At 45.6% G+C, this 23,008-nt stretch overlaps 1 protein-coding gene across 1 annotated transcript in view; it reads right to left on the bottom strand.

The window, feature by feature from the left end:
- Positions 1–3,049: 3,049 nt before the first annotated feature.
- Positions 3,050–23,008, bottom strand: part of FBXW8 (F-box and WD repeat domain containing 8) — a 57,309-nt gene continuing 37,350 nt past the window's right edge. The window contains exons 7-11 of the mRNA XM_074159676.1: positions 21,966–22,178; positions 11,219–11,346; positions 7,346–7,519; positions 5,483–5,599; positions 3,050–4,767 (exon numbers count right to left, since the gene is read on the bottom strand). Of these exons, the coding sequence (XP_074015777.1) occupies positions 4,623–4,767; positions 5,483–5,599; positions 7,346–7,519; positions 11,219–11,346; positions 21,966–22,178 (777 nt within the window). The 3' untranslated portion in view covers positions 3,050–4,622. The remainder of the gene's footprint in view (positions 4,768–5,482; positions 5,600–7,345; positions 7,520–11,218; positions 11,347–21,965; positions 22,179–23,008) is intronic.

Below are 23,008 nucleotides of genomic sequence, written 5' to 3'. Positions count from 1 at the left end.
TGGATATTGCTCAGCATCGATGAGTTCCCCTCTCAGTTTGCTCTTCTCCAGGCTGAACCCCCCCAACTCTCTCAGCCTGTCTTCACAGCAGAGGGGCTCCAGCCCTCCCAGCATCTCCGTGGCCTCCTCTGGCCCCGCTCCAACAGCTCCATGTCCTTCTGCTGTTGGTGGCCCCAGAGCTGGAGGCAGCACTGGGGGGGGGGTCTCCCCAGAGCGGAGCAGAGGGGCAGAATCCCCCCCCTCGCCCCGCTGGCCATGCTGCTGGGGATGCAGCCCAGGGGGTGGGGGGGTTCTGGGCTCCAGCGCACGTTGCTGGCTCATGTTGAGCTTCTTGCCCACAAACACCCCCAGGTCCTTCTCCTCAGGGCTGCTCTCCATCCCTTCATCCCCAGCATGTGCTTATTCCAGGGGTTGCCCCGACCTGGGCACAGGATCCTGCACTTGTTGAACCTTATGAAGTTCACACTGGCCCACTTCTCGAGCTTGTCCAGGTCCCTCGGGATGGCATCTCATCCCTCAGGGATGTAGCTGAAGGTTTTAGGACCATCCACAAGAAGGGGAAATGAGCGGTGAAAACATCATTAAAAGAAAAGAGGGGGCAGAGAGGGCATAAAGAAGTATTTTTTGCAGCACTGTGGCTCATCGATACCACACGGTCACCCCTCTCTGACATGAAGCAGGATGGGGAATGACAGAGGAACCTTCCCCTCTGGGATGGGGCACAACAGCAGAGGCTGAGAGCAGGAAAGGCCACAGGGTGGGAGGGGAAGGTGCTGGTCGGCAGAGCCGAGCTACAGGGAAGGGGAGAGGAGCCGGAGACCGCCCCCCCCAGACCCTCTCTGAACATGAAGCACCTGCTGTTCCTCCTCCCACCACTCCTCAGCATCAGGAGAGGGACAGACGACCACAAAACGCTGGAATGTCTCTTCCCCCACTGCCAAGGTGGGCAAGGACACAAAACAGAGGCAAAAGGCATTTTCCTGGGGGCTTTGCTGGTGGCTTGGAACCAAAACACGTGGAGGGAAAGCTGGGGTTTTTCCAGCATGGAACTACAGCTGAGCGTCTCCTACCAAGACGGCTTTGCTCTGCACCACCCATCGCTTTTCATTGAAGTCAGAGCTCCGGAGCTGAGCTGGAGGCTGCAATACAGAGACAGCCTCCCCCTTTGATCATATATTCTCTTTGGAGAATAGGAGGGAAGAAATTTATATCCAGGGATCCTTCCCACAAAGATAACAGACACCTCTTTTTGCAAAGGATTGCTGTCATCAACCAGAAGTCATTCTTGAGGCTCTTCACCCCCGACTTCTTCTTCCTTCGATGCGTTCACAGAATCATACAACGGTTTGGGGTGGAAGGGACCTTTGAAGACCATCCAAGTGCCAGCCCCTGCCCTGGGCAGGGACACCTCCCACCAGACCAGGTTGCTCCAAGCCCTCTCCAACCTGGCCCTGAACCCCCTCCAGGGATGGGGCAGCCACAGCTTCTCTGGACAACCTGGGCCAGGCTCTCACCACCCTCACAGCAAAGAATTTGTTCCGGAGATCTCATCTCAATCTCCCCTCTTTCAGTTTGAAGCCATTACCCCTCAACCTGTCATTACATGCCCTTGTAAAGGAGGGCTGAAGAGTATCAATAAGAGGGTAATTATTATCCCTTGAGCTGGGGATTGGGCAGAATCCCCCCCCTCACCCTGCTGGCCACGCTGCTGGGGATGCAACCCAGGATGTGGGGGGTTTCTGGGCTGTCAGCACACGTTGCCAGTTCATGTCCAGCTTTGCACCCCCCGGCACCCCCAAGTCCTTCTCCTCAGGGCTGCTCTCCACCCCTTCATCCCCAGCCTGTGCTGATACCAGGGTTGCCTTGATCCAGGTCCCCTTCCTGAGTTCTTACCTTTGCCTGTGGCATACAACAGAGGTCTGCGAGACACGAGTCCACCTTCATCCCTACCTACCACCAACTGGTAGCACTAACAAGTCCTGGGGATGGCCCAGATGGGAAATCCAAAGGCAGCATCCATCTGGGGACAGACTGGATGGTGACTCCATTCTTGACCTTGAAGTTATTAGGGAAGAGGCTCCATTTAAACATCCCCTAACCCTGGTGAAGATGTGAACAGTCACGATTGCATTTGCTACACTCCAGTACCCACTTCAGCGCGGCATTAATGACTACCCACTGAAGTAGGACAACATCCCTTTTCAGAAACAAAAATTAAACTCCCAACATGGATACTCTCCAGCAGCCTAAGTGCCCTCATTTGCATTCTGAATGCCAGTTAAATACGTACACAGTCCTCTGCTGTGGTACAACCTTCCCAAATCAATTCCAGCGACAGGAAACACAGAAAAAGGACCACCCTCCAAAGCACCCAGAGGAGCTGCCTCCAGACCATGAGCCAAAGAAACTGTGGCTGTGGGGACAGAGAATCTTTCTCCACTGGAGATCTAAGCCTTCTGGTATCTGGATGGGTTGATGGTTGGTTCCTGACAAATTGGTGGCTGCTTCTCTGCATAAGAAAGCAAAGACCTCTACAAGTGCAGGTCTTCTAGCAGCTCAGTGACTACCACGGTCAAGGAGCAATGCTTGCCCCAGGCAGTGCAGAAGGAGAAGGGAATGCGGAGGTGGACTCCAAGAAAAGGGCTCGACACACAGGCGGCCACAAGACAAACTTATCTGCTACTTGCCACAGGGAGATGAAGTAAGAACAAAGCTGTCCCGAGATAACGAGGCGAGATAAGGAGAGTCAAAGCCGGAACAAGCCAAGGGTGCATTAAGCCAGAAGGGGCAGCAGGGAGGGGAAGAGAACAATGACGGTGGAAACTCTCCGTGTTCAGCCACATGAGAAGACACAGGGGCTGGAACAACCCACACAATCGTTCCTGCTACAGAAACTATTATTTACTTGACAGGTTTCAGCCGAGCTCTTGTCCAAACTACATATGCGTGACACTTCTTGCTCTTCCAGGAATGAAGGGAAGGAGCTGGCTTCCCAGGAGGGCAGAGAAAGAAAAAGAAAAAAAAAGAAGAAAAGGAAGACCAAACCTTTATAAAAAGATAAAATTTATTGGTCAGAATGACTTTGCCCCTTGCACTTCTTGTATCAGTCTATCACAAGGGAAAAGCTGTTACAACCCAAACCCACACAAGAAAGATGGCCATGGGGCCATGGAAAATCACCCCAAGCCAAAGCCAAGGAAGAGCTGGGAAATCCAACTCTCTCCAGGCAGGAGGAGCCCAGCACAAGGCTCTCCAGGGGCTGCCTTGGTGACTGGTTGATGGTGGAAGTGACAGTCCCACCAGCCCCTTTCCTGCCAGTTCAGGCACATTTCCTGCACCCCTCCCAGCACTGGACTTTTAAATGGATTCCATTAAGCCAGCAAAAAGGCGTTAAGTTAAAACTTAACCTCAATTTAAACTTGATTTACGTGGCTTTGGCTTGTACCAGTAAGTTTACAAGGGCAAATCACAACCACAAAATAGTTTTAAACCAGTAAAACATATCCACGCAGGACTGGAGCTCTTGTTCGTCAAACTGGTTCTACCTCTGTCAGCGCAACCTGGATTTAAGATAAAGCCTCACTCCTCTTTCTCACCTGAGGTTCTACACTATTTATTTCGGCCTTGATGCTTCTCCACAACATTAGTGTGGACTCCCCATGCAGAGGGATGGTGGCCAGTTCATCCCTCCCGCTTCATTAAACCAAAGTGATCAATTCCCAGCTGGGAAGTGAGGACAGTGTCAGAAACCCCAGTCCCAGGCACCCAGGGAAATCCTCCAGGTGCCGTGGAGGGGCACGATCCAGCAGAGAACATACGTGACAACTGACCTGAGACACGACGGCCTTTTGTTTCAGTGCACAAGGGTTAGCTCACCCTAAAAGACTTACGAACAAAATAACCCACAAGCACATACACATACAATTAGAAAAGATTTAATCCAGAATTTTAGAGAATTAAAAAAATAAATTATTTTAAAATAATTTTGATACGTGTGGCCTGCTGAGTTTCCAAGCATCCAGCCTGGCCAAGGCCAACCTTCCCCTCCCTCTCTCCATCACCATCCCCTCTCCCAACCAGCATAACCTTTTGTGCACGGTCCTGTTCCTAGACACATTCCCATGCACCCCAAGGAAAAGAAGAATAAGCAGCTTGTTACAAGGAAAGAATTTTCAAACATGGGGCTCAGCAAGATGCTTTTCTCAAGTCCTTGGTGTTTTTCCTTTCCCTTTCAGGACAGGCATGAGTTTCCCAGCCTCCCACCACTTCAGTTTGCCACCCGGGGCTCTCGCTTCCCGACTGTTGTCCTCGGCCAAGATGGGATCAGCAGCATTTTTCCCACAGGCAGCAGGAAGGAACACTTGTGTTTACTCTCAAGTATACTGTTCCCCTTAACTCTTCAGTCTCCCCATTCCACCACAGCGGACCCCAAACATTTGGGATGTGCTCGAGGGCAGCCGTACGCTCTCTTCTGGTTCATATTCCCAAGTTTTCGGCAAATGCTCAGCCGGTTCGAGCCGACGCCACCTTTTTGGCGCTTGCCCCTTGTGGATCCCCTTTTTGCCTTTGGCCACGTACTCGGCAGAGGGCTGGAACCACAGAAGCCAAGTAAAGTGAGTTACCTAAATGTTATCGTAGGGAACCGCAAGGCCAATGTTGTAGTTGTAGCCGGTCACTTCATCGTAGGAAGAGCGGCAAATGGGGAGGACGCTTTCTACAGCCAGCTGGTCCACGGAGAACTCGTAGGCATAAATGATTCCCCGGTGCCTGGAAAAAACACAACCGGGACGCACCACCTTACCTTAATTATATATTTCAACAGGGGAAACAAACAAAGTTAGAGATTGCCATAAAGGCTCAAAATTTGATGCTTCAAAAGCTGAATATAAAACCCTACCCCTTCTGCACTAGGGCTGTCTGCACAGTTTTATCACAGAAAACTCCCTCCTGCCTCCTCCCAGGGATCCCACTGAGCCCTGGAAGTGAATGGTGAATCATTCACTTTGGTGATGCGGAGACGTGACTGTCATCTGCTGACACATTTCTGCTCCAGTCAGGAAGGGGGAAGGTAAGTACGTGGTAGTTTGATAGCTCAATTAGACATGCTAACAGCCACCTGAGATGCAAATAACAAAACCTGGGTTTAAATGCCTGTAGTTTTCCTTTAGGAGGACGCATCATTACTAATATTTAGAGCAAGGAAAGGGCTGCAATTCCCTGTCTGGCTTCAGTGGCCTTTAATATTCCCTTGCTGAAAAAGAAATGTTTTTTTTTGAGCTCAGAAGTAAAGACAGACCCAATTCATCCATGGTTTTGAAAGCCTTCTCTTTGAACTTTTTTTATTTTATTTTTTTAGATGCTATACCCTCTCTATTACTGCTCTGGATCGTGACTCAGGTGCTTAGTGTGCCATTTTAAAATATATAATAAATCAGATCTTTGCAGGGCCAAAACTCCTGCCCTTCTGAGCTAGGTCACTCACTTGCGGTGCGCAGTAAGGTCATCATCCGCGATGCTGGCGCCTCGGGGGGTCTTGTCATCAGGGATGTTTGCAGTGATGAGGCTGTGAGAATTAAACCACACGTGGCGGACTGGATGCCTGAAAAATAACCCACAGCACTGTGTGAGACACCACCTGCGTTAGACCCCTAAAATCCAAGTGCAGTAAAGGAATCACGCTGCATTAAAGAAGAATTCGTTTAAATCAGTGCCCTCTCTATGGCCAGAGGCTGGGAACCTGCACCTTTGGCTCTTTTCCTATCCGGAGCAAATAAACACAGCTTTTATCCCCATCTAGTGGGCTGTCACCAGAACACACGTGAGGCCAGAAAATATTTTCGACACTTGGCAGCACATGAGCTGCAAGGGATGCGGGTGCCTGCTTGCTCCGCTGCTGTAGGGACCGCAGCAGCAGCACATCCTGGGAAGAGCAGGATGTTTCCAAAGTGAAGGATGGAGACACCATCAGGAGACACCTGGACCCCACAGCCCCATCCCCAAGCACTGAGCTGAGCTACGGCTGATGAGAAATGCACTGTACGGCACAAGCTAAGAGGTTTTCTTTCCTTTTCCTCTCACTGGTGAAAAAACTCACCCTGAGCCCCTTTAACAGTATTTACTGTTCAAGGAGGAGTAATTTCTCAGATTAAGATGGGTTATCTCCACGACCCTAATGTGTCTCCTGTCACCTCCCTTCGTTCCTGCCCGTGGTTTCCATCCATGACACTGGGCTGCAGGGATGGGTAACACCACACACGCCTTCTTATCTAGGGAGGCCTTTTGGATTGAAGCAATCCCTTCCGATTCCTATATAGATTAAACAGTATTTTAAATGTTTAATCTAATGGTTTCACTTTTAGTGCACCCTCAAAGCTCAGCCTGCTCTCCTTGGCATGCTCATTAGCACTGCTCCAGGAGACAATCAATGCAATATTGTCCTTAATGCATCAGCCGCATCACAACGGGCTTTATAATTCACAGGGTCAAAAGAGAAGGAGATAAATGCTATTAATCAATGACAACTCCAACTTGAACTTCTCTGCCTGTAAATACCTCATTCTAGCTCCTCTTTAGGAAAGATGCATTAAAAAAAAAAAAGATCAAGATTTATCTTCATTTTATTAAGGGTATCACTCAGACTTACAAGGAGCTAAATCCTTGAGGTCTGCGTTCAGACAAAGCTGACTCCCTGGAATCGTGCCTTGATCAGCAAATCATAATTCGGCTGTAGCAGCCAACAGTCTTCTGTTAACTCCAGGATACTGGTCTCTGCTTGTACTTTCAGTACTGTACTTCTTGTGCTTTCAGTACAAACTGGCATTTTAATATTTAAATGAGTTTAAATACCAGCCTGGCTCTGATCGTTACTGCTAAGGGAAAGTGTGAACGAGGGGAACAGAAACCCAGGTACTGTGTAAAGATATAGCAGAGAGAGACAGCCAGAACCAGTCACTCTGGAGACAACAGCCAGGAGTCCAGCAGTTTAAATCCAGGGCTCAATGAAGCAATTACTGCTTGGGGATGAGGTGCGGGGAAGACACTAACTGAATTCACAGAAAATCCAGGGGAAACAATTTCCATGCTCCCTTATGCCGACTGAAGCACTCTCTTAACTAATGAGTAAAAAAGCCTACGACAGCTAAAGGGCGCACACAGAAACACGCACAGGACTCCAGGTGGGAAGGCAATCTGTTCCCAAATCGCATGAAAACTAACAGAACTCTCAGAAGCTTCAGACATGGGCATGTTAATCATTTTGGTCCTGCATCATCCCATCCTCACCTTCCTCCTGTCAGTCAGATCCGATAAACGCCCCTGCAATAGGACCCCAGGCAGACAGCATTACCTGGCATGCATTTCCCAGAGCTTGGTGCCCATCCGTTGGTCCCACACGCAGACCAAGCCCTCTTCTCCTCCGCTGACGATCTTCCAGTCATCCATCTGGACCGCAGACACTCCTAACTGGTGGGCGTAGAAGGAGCACAAAGATTCGCTTTTGCGGAGATCGAACACCCTGACCCTGAACGAAAGCAAATAAAGAACAGAGATAAAACCAGCTGTGGGTCTGCAGCCTGTGGGTTCTGAGAGCACAAGAACTTTGGGGATATGAAAGTACATCTAGGACACCTGCACTGCTTTCGTAGGACAGCAGCAGAAACCCAACACAGCTGACGCTCTTCTTCACTCTGACTTCTATTATCCAAGAATTTTTGAGGCAAACTTTTCCTCTCTCTGTCTCCTTACAAGTCCCAGGTGACATAAAATGTAAGTGAAATTTGGAGAAAGGTCCTCTGCCTGTGCCTCCCAAAACATCAGCGATTCCATGAGGCATAAAGTCCCGTGTTTTGGGCGTATTGCTAACACATCCTGCCCCTTGGGACCTAACCCAAGTCCACTATGGCCAAGGGGTAATGTTATTATGAGGATCAAGGAAAGAACTATTATTACAAAGATTGAGGAAGGGACTAAGCGTGTGGAAATTCAAGAGACAAGTCAAGGGAATCACAGGTTTATACACTTGAGTTATTCACCAATATCGAAACAAAGCTCCACAAGCACCCAAATCAGCATCTCTTCTGAAATTATTTCAAAAACGCCACCAGTGACTGTGAGCAGCTTTTAGGTAATAATAATAATTTCTGATCTTTCAGAAATTATTGATCACTCAGATAAGGCATTTTGAAGAGAAACATACCGAAGACTAGGCTATGTTTAACGAAGCAGAACTATAGAACAAGAGCTTAGATTTCAACTACTGCAACAAGTCCACAAAACCAGCTAAAGCTAATGGTGTTAAGTTTCAAATCCAGTATATATCACAAAGGACTATGGGTTTTGATCCTTACAGATCAAGATTAAGAGATAAAGCAAAGGACATACACGATTAAAAAAAATGCAGCAAGTGAAAACAGCAGTAGAGGGGAAATACTGATCTCAGATTTGAAAAGAAGCCAGAGAAAGTTCCTCCCAGCTGATGGATAACAAGAATGAAACCATCAGGTACACATTAATTCCAGAAAAGGCCAAAACACACTTGTTCCAACACATTAACTGTAGTTTATTCCATGCCCCTGCTACGATCCTAATGGTGTTGCAAGTCTTTCCTTTTCCTTTCTCAAATGGAGATTGCATCATATGATTTTACAAATAACACATTTCAGCAACTGAAAGAAAAGGCAACAGAAGAGTCCAAAACTCCAGCAGAGCAACATCCATCTGACATAGAAAAACAGGCTGGAACGGAGCGAGGAGCACGCTCTGTGTGGCTCCGCAGTCACCCTGAGGAAAACCCCATCACAACAATTGCCGATGGCGAGAAGAGACTTCTCGCTTTCTCCAACTCCAGCAGAGAGAGGCTTTGGCTACATATTAGAGCTGTGCTTGGGTAAGGACGGGGGATTTTGGAAGTGTTCACACCCAGCGCTCTCCCTATCTTACTGCACGTGTTCTGCACGGCAATCAAAGCTTCTTCTGTTTGGTGAGCACAGTTGGAACCAAAGATCCAATTGTATCCTGCTTATTTCATTAGCAAGGACCCAGGTTTCAGGCAGGTGTCCATTCTGGCACACCCTTGGTAGAACCAGAGGTATACTTGAGTTGTTTAGATGTGCTTTAAAAAAAAAAAAAAAAAAAAGGAAAAGCATTTTGCAAATCTAATGTGATGCTCTAACGCAGACCTGGCAGGGCCTGCCCTCTCCTGCCTCAGCAGCTGGGCTCAGTGGGAGCACATCAGATCCATCCCAGTTCACAGGTGAAGGTGTTCTCAGGCTTTGACTCTCCTTTTAGACTATCTATGAAGCTCACTTGCCTTTAGGAGAGCACGGAATACATGTTTTGATCCACATCTTTCCCTGATGTTACACACTGGCCTGGCCATACATTTGCTTTCCCAACGCTACGCTCCATCTCAGGGTGACCAAGAAAAAGGCTGTTCCTACGCAGAGCGTCAGCGCACGCTCCCCGGTGTCAGATCTCTTGCCAGCATGAAGCACAGCTCAGCAATCAAACACATCAGCAATGCTTCAGGAGTATTTTTTTTTTGACGGAAAAAAATTTTACAGGCCCTTCCGAAAACATTGCACTTCAACAGGGTGGTCTGTGTTAACTTCTCAAAATCACTGCTTTGAATAAAAGAATAGCACGTACTCATAGAAACGTGAAAGCGCTGTATTTAATTCCAGCAACACCTTTCCCTGCTGGCCCTCAGCAGTTTGAACTCCCACGGCAAGGTCTCTATTTTGTACACTTGCTCCATAAAAGGGTTACGGAGCTCCAAGCCCCATCCCACCTGAGGACACCCAGCACCTATTCATGGAATCATAGAATTGTCTAGGTCAGGAGGGACCTTTAAGATCATCTAGTCCAACCATCAACCTAACTCTGATAAAAAACCCTTAATACCCTTCAGGCAGCACCACGAGGAACTGACCTCTGAGACACCCGTTGGCTTGTCTCCTGGATGCCAAACTTATTTGCTGAACTATTGATTCCCAACTTCTTGTTATTTTCGTGATGGACAACCCCTGAATTCGGTCCATGCTGGAGCTGAAACACTGAAAAGCTTTCCGGAGGGGAAAGGGCACAGACATTTACTCTAGTATGAAGGGAGTACATTTCAATCTCACTTAAGGGATATCAGCTTTATCTACTGATAAAGAGAGATCAAAATTGGAGGCTGTTTTACTGGGGTGCTTTGGAAAATCGAATATCTGCTTTTAGAGGAGAAAAACTCCCAAGCATTCAATTAGACGTGTCAAGCTTCAGATATTTCCTTTATCCCCTTTGCTGAGGAAGTGTGAGGTTTGCTTGCGCTGCCTATTCACTGAGAAGGGAAAAAAAAAAAAAAGCTGTTTGACAAAATAATCATTTTTGCAAGCTGCTGCACTGGCGGGACGGAGGTCTGGGATTTGGCAAAGGGAAGTATCCGCCTTACAATCTGATACCCACCACCACACCAGACCACCACCTGCAGCCTGGTGCCCAGCGCAGAAAGGAGGAGGGAAGGAACTGGGAGCCATTAGAGACTGGCTCCTCGCCATCCCACATCTCCTTTGGTGCACTGGATCAGACCCCACAGATAACTAGCCAAAAAAAGAAAACCTAAAAATTGGACTCAAAGGGTCTTTTTAAGCACTTTAATCCTTTCGCGCTGACTGTTCCCAGCGCGTCCATTCCTGGCACCAGATATTGTGCAGGGAAAATCCTACTCCCCAAGCCAAGGAGTTAAAGAGAAAGCTGCTAATCAGCTAAATAGAAGCTGGAATCTGTTCATATGAAAGTCTCTTTTTTTTTGTCACCTGAGGGACAACACAGTGTTCCGAAATACACTCTTGACATCATTTGGCAGACAGACCCATCTCATCCTACATGATTCATCCCTTAGGTTATTTTTTTAATATCAGAAAGTGAGCTTTTAAATGCCAAACTAATTTTGCGGGTGGTGGTGGGGAAGTGGAAGATATTCCAAGTGGTCTCGCTGGGCTGTACACCAACTGCGTCCACCAAATGGCTTAAAAAGAAAGTCTTCCCATGGAGCTTTCTGAAACAAAGCAAACTGGCAGCCACATCCAACTATTACCTAATATTTTGTTCCTGAAGTTCACGCAGGCTGCATTTGAAGCATTAGAGGAGAAACAAATTCTAGCAGGTCCAGCTGTAGGACAGCAGGACAGGAAGTCAGCTCATTTTGAGATGGGTTACAGCTCCTGGTAGCACCTACCTTCTGTCCTTATTGCCTGTAACAAGCATGTTTGGAGGACTGTTCTGGAGGTTGACACACGTAAAGTCACCCATGGAGTTGCCCATCTTCTTCAGACACTGACTTGTTTCCAGATTGTAAAGAAGAATCTGGCAGAAAGAGAACAAACACCGGCTAAACGTAGCACGGGCACAACAGCTACATTTTGCTGTGGCACAAAGCAGAGCAGAATTATCACCATCAGCGACGGTCTGCAGGACTTGTTTCTCAATATTCTAATCCATAACCAAGATATAGATCTATGCCTATTGAGAAGGCCAACGACATAGCCTCAAAAATCAGGAAATACAGTTTGACAGTGGAATTTATCGAGAAGCAGGGATGCAAGGCTCTTGCCAACCGGTATGGGTACGGGTATAGCTCTCAGCCAGGCAAAGCAAGCCATACAGATTTTCTCCAGGTCAAGTTTTTAAGGCTTACAGAATCACAGAATGAAATGGGGTTGGAAGGGACCTCTGGAGACCACCCAGTCCAACCCCCTGCCAAAGCAGGGTCACCCAGAGCAGGCTGCACAGGAACGTGTCCAGGCGGGTTTTGAACGTCTCCAGAGAAGGAGACGCCACCACCTCCCTGGGCAGCCTCTTCCAGGGCTCTGCCAGCCTCACAGGAAAGAAATTCCTCCTCATGTTTAGATGGAACTTCCTATGTTTGAGTTTGTGCCTGTTATCTCTTGTCCTGTCACTGGGCACCACTGGAAAAAGACTGGCCCCATCCTCCTGACACCCACCCTTTAAATATTTATAGGTGTTGATCAGATGCCCCTCGGTCTTCTCTTCTCCAGACTAAAAAGACCCAAGTCCCTCAGCCTTTCCTCATCAGAGAGATGTTCTAGTCCCCTCATCATCTTTGTAGTCCTATGGAAAAGGAAATATTTAGAAGGTTTAGACAGATGGACCATGCAAGAAAGATTGAAATACAGGAAAAACTGCAGAGCAGAGCTGAGCTGAGCACTGACTCAGCGCTGACAGGCCCTGCTGATGGCTTCTGCACAGATCCTGCAGCAGAAACAGATGAAGAGAAATATTACATCTGAGGTGGCAGCTCAGATGGGAAAGGAATGAAAACAACCCTGATTTTAAGCAACATCCAAGACGATTCGACCAGAGACTGGAAAAGAGGTACGAGCTGTTTTCTGTCTGTTCACCCTCTTCTCCTTTAATCACGTTCACCCTCTTCCCTGTGGGGCCAGATGAGATTTACCTGTTTGGGCCTTTCAATTTAGGAGAGCAAGTATTTTTAGAAGCAGAAAAACATACTGGTCAAAGCCCAGTGGAGCTCAGCACGGTGCCTGGTTTTATGTAACTTCATAAACATTATTAAATTTCATGGTGATGCGCCTTTAATTTAAAAGAAACTTATGACCATGAAAAGAGTAATGGTTGTTAAAACATCAGAAAAAAAAAAAACTTATGGCTTCCGTGGCAACATCAGCATGGCTATGTCAACGTCACATCAATATTCTTAATGTCTACTTCCCTGATTACATCCACACGCAGTTTAATAAATAATTACACTATCTGTACCTATTATTTCAACATTTGCCAAAACACCCCAGTGATGCTGCCTGGCCTTTCACTTCCTATCTCTGCAATCTGAGTATGCATCTCAGAGGCTGAATTAAGAGAGGAGAAGATCATTTTGTGACGGATGCCTCCAGGCAACAAAAGGAACCTTTAAAAATCTCTTGGAATACTGAGAGGAGGGCAGACACTGCAGGTTTCCTCCACCTACCATTTCTCCCAACTAAAGAGCAGACATGGTTTTATTCAGACGTATCATCAGCTCCCTGTTAGAATCAACACATTCAGACCCAACTTCCTCAACTGCTTACAATATTTATAATCTCCCAACCAGTTCCCTTTCCCAGCCTTGTCTCTGTGAAGCTCTATGCCTCAAATCCCAGTCTTCAGCTGGCAATTTTTCATCCTTAACACCCAAAAAACAAAAGCAATTTTAGCCAAGCTCTGTAAAGCAAGAAAGACTCTACCTTTGTAGGGAGACTTAGGACATAAAAGTTGCTAAAAAGTTAATTTAAGCTTCTGTACCTACAAAAAAGCTGTTACAAACTGCATGAAAATGTTAGTCTTCAAGGTAAAAACCAATTTACAGCCTGTTCTCACTTGCAGCACCGCTTCCAACTGCTCACTAACCAAACCCAGCGATAACGACGTTCTGGCAAAGGTCCTTTGCACGGTTTTCAGTGCAAAGGAAATTAATATCTGTGCCTGGCAACCGAATTCCTCCTTGGAAAAGTTCTGAACAAAAGACAAAAGTCAATAAACTGCTGAATTCAACTTGCAAACAATAAACAATGGGGTCAACAGCAATGTGCTCCAGCTCCCAGTTGAGTCCCTGAACCAGCCCTTCCCAGCTGCAGGGTAAGCTCTGGAGAGGAGAGGGCCAAGCGCTGCCTTCTCAGAAGTCCCCCGGGGCTAATAATTAAACTGAACATCCATAAACTATTAATTTCTCTAAATGACCATAGCTCCCCATCTATCCTATAAACATACGAGACATACTTGAGAACTCAGTTACGGCCATGAAAGACTATAATGAAAAATTGCTTCCATGTAGCATTTAATGATTCCCCTGTTTTACACCGGAGCAAATATTACACATTCTCCCACTTGCAGTCTCAATTTTAGACCTGTGGCAATCCTCCTATGTAGGTAGCACCATCCAAAAATTATTTATTTCTCCTCACGTAACTTGTAGATGGCCACCAATTTAAAGTGTTTGCATCTAAGAAAGCGAATCTGTAAAAAATAAAGGTTCAGATCCACAGAAGTGGGAGAAAAGCTTTTGTCTTACCTTCTCCTACTCCCTCCAGATCCTTCCCTTCTCGCATCAGTCTCCATTCGTTAAAGACTGTTGTGTTGTTTTTTGAAATATTATAATGCACATGTTTATTTCTAGCCAATTAGCTCTACCACTGGAAGAAAGATTCCAGGTTTTACCTATCTTTAAATTCAACTTCTGTCTTGAGCAATTTTATGGTCTGCAAATGAATTTCAAAACCTTATCCTGACAAAGCGATAGATCAAGCAACAGAAAGAACTTAGAATGCTTTTTTTAAGTCTGAATAATAATTTCTTGATGACAGGGGTTTTAAAAGCATACTGATGACAACTTTGAAGTTGCTAGAACACTTCTGATGAGCTCTCCTATAATATCCCAAGGCAACAAGGATTTTCTTTACAAAGGCCAAGGAGAAAGAATGAAAATACCTGGTCAACAGGGACTTGAAATAAGGGCCTGTATGTTAAAGGGCAGATAAAGCGTAAGATCTTTAGGAGGTTTATAATCCCATAATGCACACTGCAAAGGGATTACCCTTTTAAAGATATTTATAATCCTATAATGGACGCCCAGGACCAGTGACCTAATAGGTACCGAACTGAAGGTAAGTGAACCAAGAGCATTTAGGTGTGAAATGAAGTCCCCTGGGATAACACACTAACGAGCATCCCTTCCCCCAGTGGGACCGGGGGACACAAGGGAGGAAAAGCATTAAATACCCAGTGCAGATGTCTCAGGACCCAACGCACAAAATAAAAAGTGTTACCTATTAACATTCTTCAAATGAAAAAGTCTAAGTTATTGGGTAAGAGCCAAGCAATCTCCCAGAATGCTTAATAATTCAACAAGCCAGAAATAGCCAGAGTACCTTTACCATTATGTTTAGTTAAAGACCACAGAGATTAGAAAACACATTATCCATCTCAGAGGCGATTCTTTCCATGTTACAAGTCCCTTAACGACCTTTACCATCTCTCCCTCTCCCTCTCTCTCTTTTAATAAGGCTGAGCAAATGGGACTTCATTTTATCCGATTGCCACAGACTAGTGGTATTAATTATTCATGCCCGTACTCTCTCTTTTGTTAAGGCAGTGCATTAGACTAATTCCCCTCTTTACTGCGCGAGTCGGGCAAGTCTCAACCTGTGGCCACTGTTCTCGGAGAGATGCGCCCAGAAGCTGGCGAATTCACGAGCCCAGGCAGGAGAAGAAAGGAAAAGTTGCTGTACTTGAGGAAACCGCAGAGCGGTGGGTACGGGGAACTCTCTTTAAATGCTGTCCAAGAACTCGAGAAAGAAGACTAAATTAATTCACAAAGAATTAAAGTCTCTGTAGCCAGAATAGCTGAGCTGTGAGCTTTGTTACATCTTGCAGCTAAGTGAGGTCAAGCATGGTCAATGTACTCTGGTTGAGATACTTCCAAGAAAAACCAAGGAACTGAAGGAAATGCTGTTGATGGAACTCTTCCATGCATGTCCAATACCCCAGCAGGTGTTTTGGGATCCTGTGTTGCTGGAGATGTCTTTTTTGGACGGAACATTAAAACAACAAATCCCCAAGCACTTGTTATCAAAGAGCCTGTGGTACTTTCAACAAGAGCAGGGGTGTTCAACCCACTGTCCTGGCCGAAGGCCAGCAGACAACTGCTTTGTGATAGAGCTCCTTTCCCTCCCCAAGCCCATTTCTGCTCCTCGTCAGAAGTCACCACATCGCACACGCGGTAAAAACCGAGCTGTCTCTCAGAACTGGGCTGAGCGCTCTGTATATACGGAATATTTCATTCTTATTTAGACAAAGTATTGAACGGAGTAGCATAAATATTAGCAAAAGGTATACCATAAAACCACACGCAAAACCTACATCCTTTTCTTTATCGAATAACACACAGGACACATTAAAGAACCACTTTCTCCAAAAGAACCATCTAGGGCAGAGATTTCCGTCATTTTAGAGACAGAAGATCAAAACAAAAAAGAAATCTGAGTTGCTCAAAGATGCAGAGGAACAAGCAGCGAGACTGGGAACAGTATTTGCATTTAATTTCAGATTATGTTTCTCCACCTTTCCTTCTGCCCATCCCTCTGCCAGCTAGAAAAAACATTGCCTAAATACACACAAATATTGCCAACAAAAGAAAGGGTGGTGAAATTTCAAGTCCACCATGAATAAGAGGGGATCTGGGTTTTGCTCAGGTCAAAACCCTTCAATACAAAGGGTATCTATAAAAGCGATCAGGCTATTTCATCTGCATTTGTGGCAGAAGTCATCAAATTAAGTACAACATACGGTACACAATGCTGCAAGTTTGAATTTTATTCCTAAAAGGATGTGGAAAAAACCCATATTTTCAAAGTTTACAAGCCTCAGGGGCACAGTTTCCCAGTGCAAATGTATTGAATTGCCTACTGTAAATATGGCACGTAACACTGCAACAACAACAAAAAAATGTGACTATTAACAAACGCAAGGTCAGCATATTGATACTTGTACACAGAGATAAGTGTTCTGGCTCCATAAATTTAAAGATGAGCTAAGATTTAAAAGGAGCAGCTGAGGGAGACAGACAGACAATCAGAGAGAAAGAAAAAGAGTAAATCATGCACAAAACAGCCAGTAAAAAAAAAATAAATAAAAAAAGCAGTTAATATACATGAATAATGGATGTTTGATTTAAAAGCAGTTTACTCCAATATGATGTAATTTTTGACAATCAGCCAGAGAGACTATTTTGCAAGTTCTTGCCAGATATAAGTCATTGTGTAAAGCTGGTAACACAACAGTTTCTCCGAGGATGTGGAAAATTGACTTTCATGCCATCCTAAAGGTGACTTTACACTGGCAAACGAGAGCTCTTCATTTCGCATGCGCTGAGCTGCGCCCGGCAGCCTCAAGCAACGCTTAAAGACCCACACAGAGGACGGCGAAAATAAGAGTCTGAAGGGCTTGCAGCAAATCCAGCAGCTGAACAGAGCCAGCCACACACACTACATGGTCCTCCAAACATCTACACCTGCTGAAAAAGTTACACATGAAGCTAAAAACGAGCGCGGTTTGGTTTTTCTCCTTTTAAGAGTTCATCTGGAGTTACAAAGCAAGGCTCCAAGCTGGTAGGAAGAAGCCGAGCCAAGCGTTGTGTGGGCAGCACACGAGCCTGGGCAACGTGGTTCTGCCAAGGCACCTGCAGCCCTTGATGTTCCAGCCCTGGCCACTGGCCGGGGCCGGGCTGCCAGCGGCCGGGGCTCTGCCAGCCTCTACAGGCTTCTCCTGTGGACAGACGTCTGCAGGACCTGGACGGAGGTCACCGGGCTCCTCTGACTTGTGGCTGAAGAGTGATGGAGGAGCTTGGGTTCCCAGAGAGGAAAGGATGGTATGTTTACCCACCGAGCCGCCCATCCACTAAAAAACAAGCCCTAGCCCAGAAAAACCTTCTCCCTAAGCTAAGGATAGGACAGGGAAAAGGCAAGGTAATTCGGAAAAACTGAATGAATTCACTTGGTTTCATAGATTATCGCCTTGACTACTCGTGGCACATTCTAGTGGCTATAATTTCAAAACCCGAGACACCTCCCTAAGGAGCTAAGCCAATTTTGAGGTATTCACATAAATGTATGAATAGGGGAAAAAAGGAGGAAAAAAAACCAAAACAAAACAGAATATCATTAGCATTAGCCAATACAAAAGGGATTCTTTTATTATTTTTTTGAATTTGCAAAATTATTTCTGGTCATTTACGAACACAGAAAAACCAAGATGGATGGTTGTTACTTTCCAGTACAGAGAGGGATTAATCAATGCATCATGCAAAATGTAGGCAAGGAAAATTTCTGGTCTCTCTCCACTTCTTGCAGTGCCTGATTTATAATTTACACAGTTCAGATCCTCAAAAAGAGTTCTGTTGCTCCTACATGGTACCAAGGAGTTTATAAAGAAAAAGGTATTTAAAACACCTCTCACCTTCAAAGATCTGTGAACACTCTACAGTCCTACAGCTCCCCAGAGAGAAACGTCTGGGCAAGTCCCGTACATTCAAATTCAGTCACCAGTAAGTCCTACCCTTCTACTGGTATGAATAAAAGAGCTTTTAAAGATCAATTTATTGAAATATTAGACTGTTTACAAGGGTCACACTAGTTAAAAAAATGAAAAGCACATCATTTATATGAGAAAAAACAAGATATAAAACTGAAGTCTTTGGAACTCCACGAGAAATGGAGACATTACAACACCACAAGAGAAAATGCAAGCTTACCAGTTCGCAAAGAGGAGAATTTTGGTTAAAATAAGGTGCAAGAAAGATGTAACAGCTTATATAAAACAGCTGTGACCTGAAAATGTCATCCAAGAGAGACTGTAGAGTATGAAAGTCTATTTAAAGGATTACTTCAAAATTTGTAATTTAATTTTTTCAGTTAATATTAGTTCATAACATCCATTTCAAATGGTTAATTCTACTGGATACACTCGCATCAGCAAGCGGCTGAAGAACTCCGTGGCAACATTAGATACAGGAGCAGAACTAGGCAGTATTTCAACCGCTGATGAGAAGAGACAGGTGATGCTGAACACCATTCATCAAATACAAGCCAATCACCAGCTCAAAACAGATGAAAAACCGACAGCATAACAAACAACTCCCCAGACATCTGATCCCAACATATCCAGCCTTCTGTTTCTATGCTGGAGGCTCTGAAATCATCTCTGTCCTCCCTTCACTCTGCTCTTCCCCATCTACCTGTTGGGAAACAAGGTTCAGGTTTGTGCACAAAGCAAGCAAAGCCACAGATACACTCTGACCCACACATTATAATGCCCATGACATTAAAAGAGTTCTTCAGCTGCATAAGTTTAAAATAAAATTCTCCTGCATGCTTATATGAAGTTTCTTTGGTGGCCCAGGTTGCCCAGAGAAGCTGTGGCTGCCCCATCCCTGGAGGGGTTCAAGGTCAGGTTGGACGGGGCTTTGAGTGACCTGGTCTAGTGGGAGGTGTCCCTGCCCAGGGCAGGGGGGTTGGACTAGATGGCCTTTAAAGGTCTCTTCCAACCCGAACTATTCTATGATTCTATGATAAAAAAAAACCCAAATCCTCCCATGTTGATTACCTTCTGCCACCAAGAACTGTTAAATATGTTAAAAAATTTCAACTAAGTTTTAAATACAAGACAAAGTTGGGTTTGAGGTTTCTTCCCCCTCCAAGAGCGAAAAAGAAGAGAGGTTCTTCCCCACCACCACCTATAAATTTCCTAGAAATAATCCACAAGCAGCAGAGAGCCCACCTGAAGCTACAGCAGGAGACCAGACTTACTCGACAGCAGATGGTCCGTTCAGGGAAGCTTACAAAGATACCAACTACGAGAAAAGCTTCAGTCAGATCCTACAATCAGCCAGATAATTGCATCAGAAATCAGATGCTGTTAATGCTGACAGTTATAGTGCCACCTGTTTAAGAAGTTTATATCCTGACATGGCCAAAGCCAGCTCTACTTTAAATCCGTGGATTTAGTTTTACATACAATGCTCAAACCCAAAATTCAAACATGCGAACGCCAAGACTTCGTGATGCTGCTGCAATGTCGAGATCAGGTGTCTCCAAACCGCATGACGGAGGGTAATGTGTTATTCGCTACACACCATCCTTCGAGGCATGTCCGCTGGATGTCACGAGCACCACTTCAGGCAGAAGGGGAAAGCCAAGGTTGGGGGTTTCACTGTGGTTCATTATCTGGTCTATACAATTACCCACATACGAGTCTAGACGGGAACACACATCTCAGTATTTCGAGGATTTGGAATTTAAAGAAGATAGTACATTCCACATTGAGTTAATACAGTTGAAATAACCCTTACTAAAGACATTTCTCTCAGCTTAACATAAAACAAAGAGCTCCAGGAGCACTAAACAGACTTTCCAGAAACACCACCACACTTGGGTTGTCTGATGCTTAATAAAATGAAAGTTGAACTTCTCGCAGTTGAAGTATTTATCTTCTCCCCTCTCTCCTGCACCGATGTCTGTCATCTACCAGTAGGCAAGTCTATGCCACAGATCTGATGTTTTTCTACTCTCCGACTTAAAAGTTCCTACAAAATTTATGCCTCAGATCTCCGCTCTGCTGTCAAATTTGGTTAAAATTAGACAACGATTAAAAAAGAGAGAGGGGAAAAAGATGGTTTCCCTAGCTATATTTTCCTTAGAAAGCAGGTTAACAGTCAGTAGCATCAGGATTGTGAGCTTACACTAAAGAAAAAATAAACGTCCCTCAGGAAAAACAAAGAAAACCCCAAACCGAGAAGAAGCACGGCTTTCCCGCTCCGGCAGCACAGCCAGCCGCAAGCAGGGCTGGAATTCTTCCTCATTACGTTTCCGAGACCGAAAGCTCTCCTAAAGACAGATTGTCAACTTGTGACCGGCGTAATCAGCCAATGCGGAGTCCCTTCACGTCTGCGCGAAGCGAGTAATTATCATAATAGACATTAGTAATTAATTTCCGGCGTGATGTCAGCTGGTGCGGCAATGCCAAGCCAGCGTCCTTGTCAAGCACCCCCCCATCCCCCCCCGCCCCCAGCCGTCTGGACGACTTCAGTCCCATCTCCCTGATTAGGATGCGCGCTGATGCACCGGCTTAATACAATCTGCCATCAAATGCCAAAGAGTTCAGGACTAAATTAGGAAATATGTCCGGCTTTACGGAGTGACGCTCGGGGGCCTAAGTAGATTTCTCTATTCCTTTATGAGGCACAAAAGGCGATCACCGCTGTAATGCCCCTGAATGAGGCAATCTTACCTTCTAACCTCCCACCTCTGCAGGGAAAAGAATTGGATTAGAAGAGCAAAGGAATTAATAAAGACAGCACGGCCTCGCAGCATCTCTCAACCCTTGAGGTATTTATGGTGGCCTCAGCATTTCCCCGGTGAGCGTGAATTTTAAGGGGAAATTAGATGCAGCTGGACACATTAATTCCTAACGCAGAGGTAGTCCTAAATAAAGCTTTCCTGTCCTAGCCTCTTGCCAAAGAAAATGCTGCATTTTTACACTACAGCCCACGGCTCCTTTCATCTGGGTGCTCATCTCCTGCTTCTTTCTCCACCTGCCTGGAGCACTCTCCTCCTACCCTCTTTCCTGATAGCCCATCACATGCCTGAAGTATAACCACAAAAAAATAGAATGAAATTATGGAGTGGAAGAAGTTAGGAAAGATGCAGGAATGGGACAGAAACTCTTCTCAAGGCATCTGGAAACAGGTCTTTCTGCAGCTTGGTCTCTGCCCTGGAGTGAGGCTGTGTCCAGGAGCAGGACACTGCCACCAGCTACCTGGGATCTCTGGTAGCATTCTGAGTCCCTCTAAAATACAATTATTTATGCTACCTATTTGGGTCTGAAAACCCAAAATAACCCCTTCTGCAAGCAGAGAAGTTTGAGAAGAGCTGCATTAGAAGCACTCCTCAACCATCAGTCTTCAGCAGGGTTACAAAACCAGTCTGGTTTGGATCTACCCTGCTAAGATGTACTGCTTAAAGAAGCAGACTGTCACACGGGGCTTCAAACCTACGATTATCCTTTAGCTTCCCTGAATACAACAGTGACACCATCCTCACCAAATTGGAAGAAACTTAGTTCAAGTACTCAAGTGGACAAAAAGAAGCATCATCCTCCTAAGATTGCACTTTAGCACATACAAGGCTTGACGCGCTGCTCAGGATGCCCTGAGGTTGAGGGAGGTTTTGGCTTTTTGGGGCAGGGGTTGTCTATTGGGGTTTTTCGAGGTTTTTTTTTTTTTGAGATGGGTTCCCCCTAGAGGGTCATTGACACAGCATCCAGCTGAATGAGCTGGGACTTGCTGAGGAGCAGAGAATCAATGAATGTTAATTATGAAGGTGTATAAATCTTACCCCCAAAAAATAATTCAATACCTGGTTGGGCTCATTCAATAACCAGCCAAAGGTTTTGACCCCAAAGGCTGCTTCGTGAGCCGACACATCGAGACACGTGACAGGTTGACCATAGACAGAATGGAGAATTTTTCCAGCAGGATCTTCTGCTTTCAGGAGATAGACAATGTCTTCTGCAGCTGCTACTGTCACTGGACTCCCCGTAACATCTGGAACCAGATTAAGGAAGTTGACCTAAAAAGAGCAGACTTTTTATTCTTATTACAGCCAAGAATTCTTTTACGTCACTACTGCCACATGTTAAGCTGAGCAAACTACTGATGCATGGTTATCGGCTATCTTGAAACACCCCAATTATGGATTAATTTCAGACAAAGACCAATTATCAACTTAATTTCTGAGCTTTTGAAATTTTGGCTCCTATGATAAAAAATCTAGCTCAGTCTTTAGAATGAGACCAGTTAAAAAAATGATCAGAACACATTATAACAGAACAACCAAAATGTGATGTCAAAGAAAGGAGCAAGACTTAATGGACTTATTCAAATGAGAAACAGAAAGCCGTAAGTTTAAAGCACACAAAGCAAAAATTGTGGCTAGAATATAAATACGGTGCTCCGAAAGAGGCACCACACTCATGCAATTAACATGGAATAGTTGATGCTTACCCTGAAATCATGTGTATATACCCTAATTAACAGAAAAGTCAACACATGACACCAGCACAGCCCAAGTACCACATCCCCTGTCTTCTCTCACAAGACCAGAATGACGTTGCTCTTCCCATTTCACAGAATCATCACAGCCTCATAGAATCATAGAATGGTTAGAGTTGGAAGGGACCTTAAAGATCATCGAGTTCCAACCCCCCTGCCACGGGCAGGGACACCTCCCACCACGCCAGGTTGCTCAAAGCCCCATCCAGCCTGGCCTTGAACCCCTCCAGGGATGGGACAACCTGGGCCAGGGTCTCACCACCCTCACGGCAAAGAATTTCTGCCTGAGATCTCATCTCAATCTCCCCTCTTTCAGTGTCAAACCCTTCCCCTCGTCCTATGGCTCCC

The sequence above is a fragment of the Numenius arquata genome, chromosome 16 (assembly GCF_964106895.1).
Source record: "Numenius arquata chromosome 16, bNumArq3.hap1.1, whole genome shotgun sequence".
Lineage (NCBI taxonomy): Eukaryota > Metazoa > Chordata > Aves > Charadriiformes > Scolopacidae > Numenius > Numenius arquata.
Note: the sequence above shows the minus strand (reverse complement) of the source record. Positions and strands in the feature narration are given on the sequence as shown.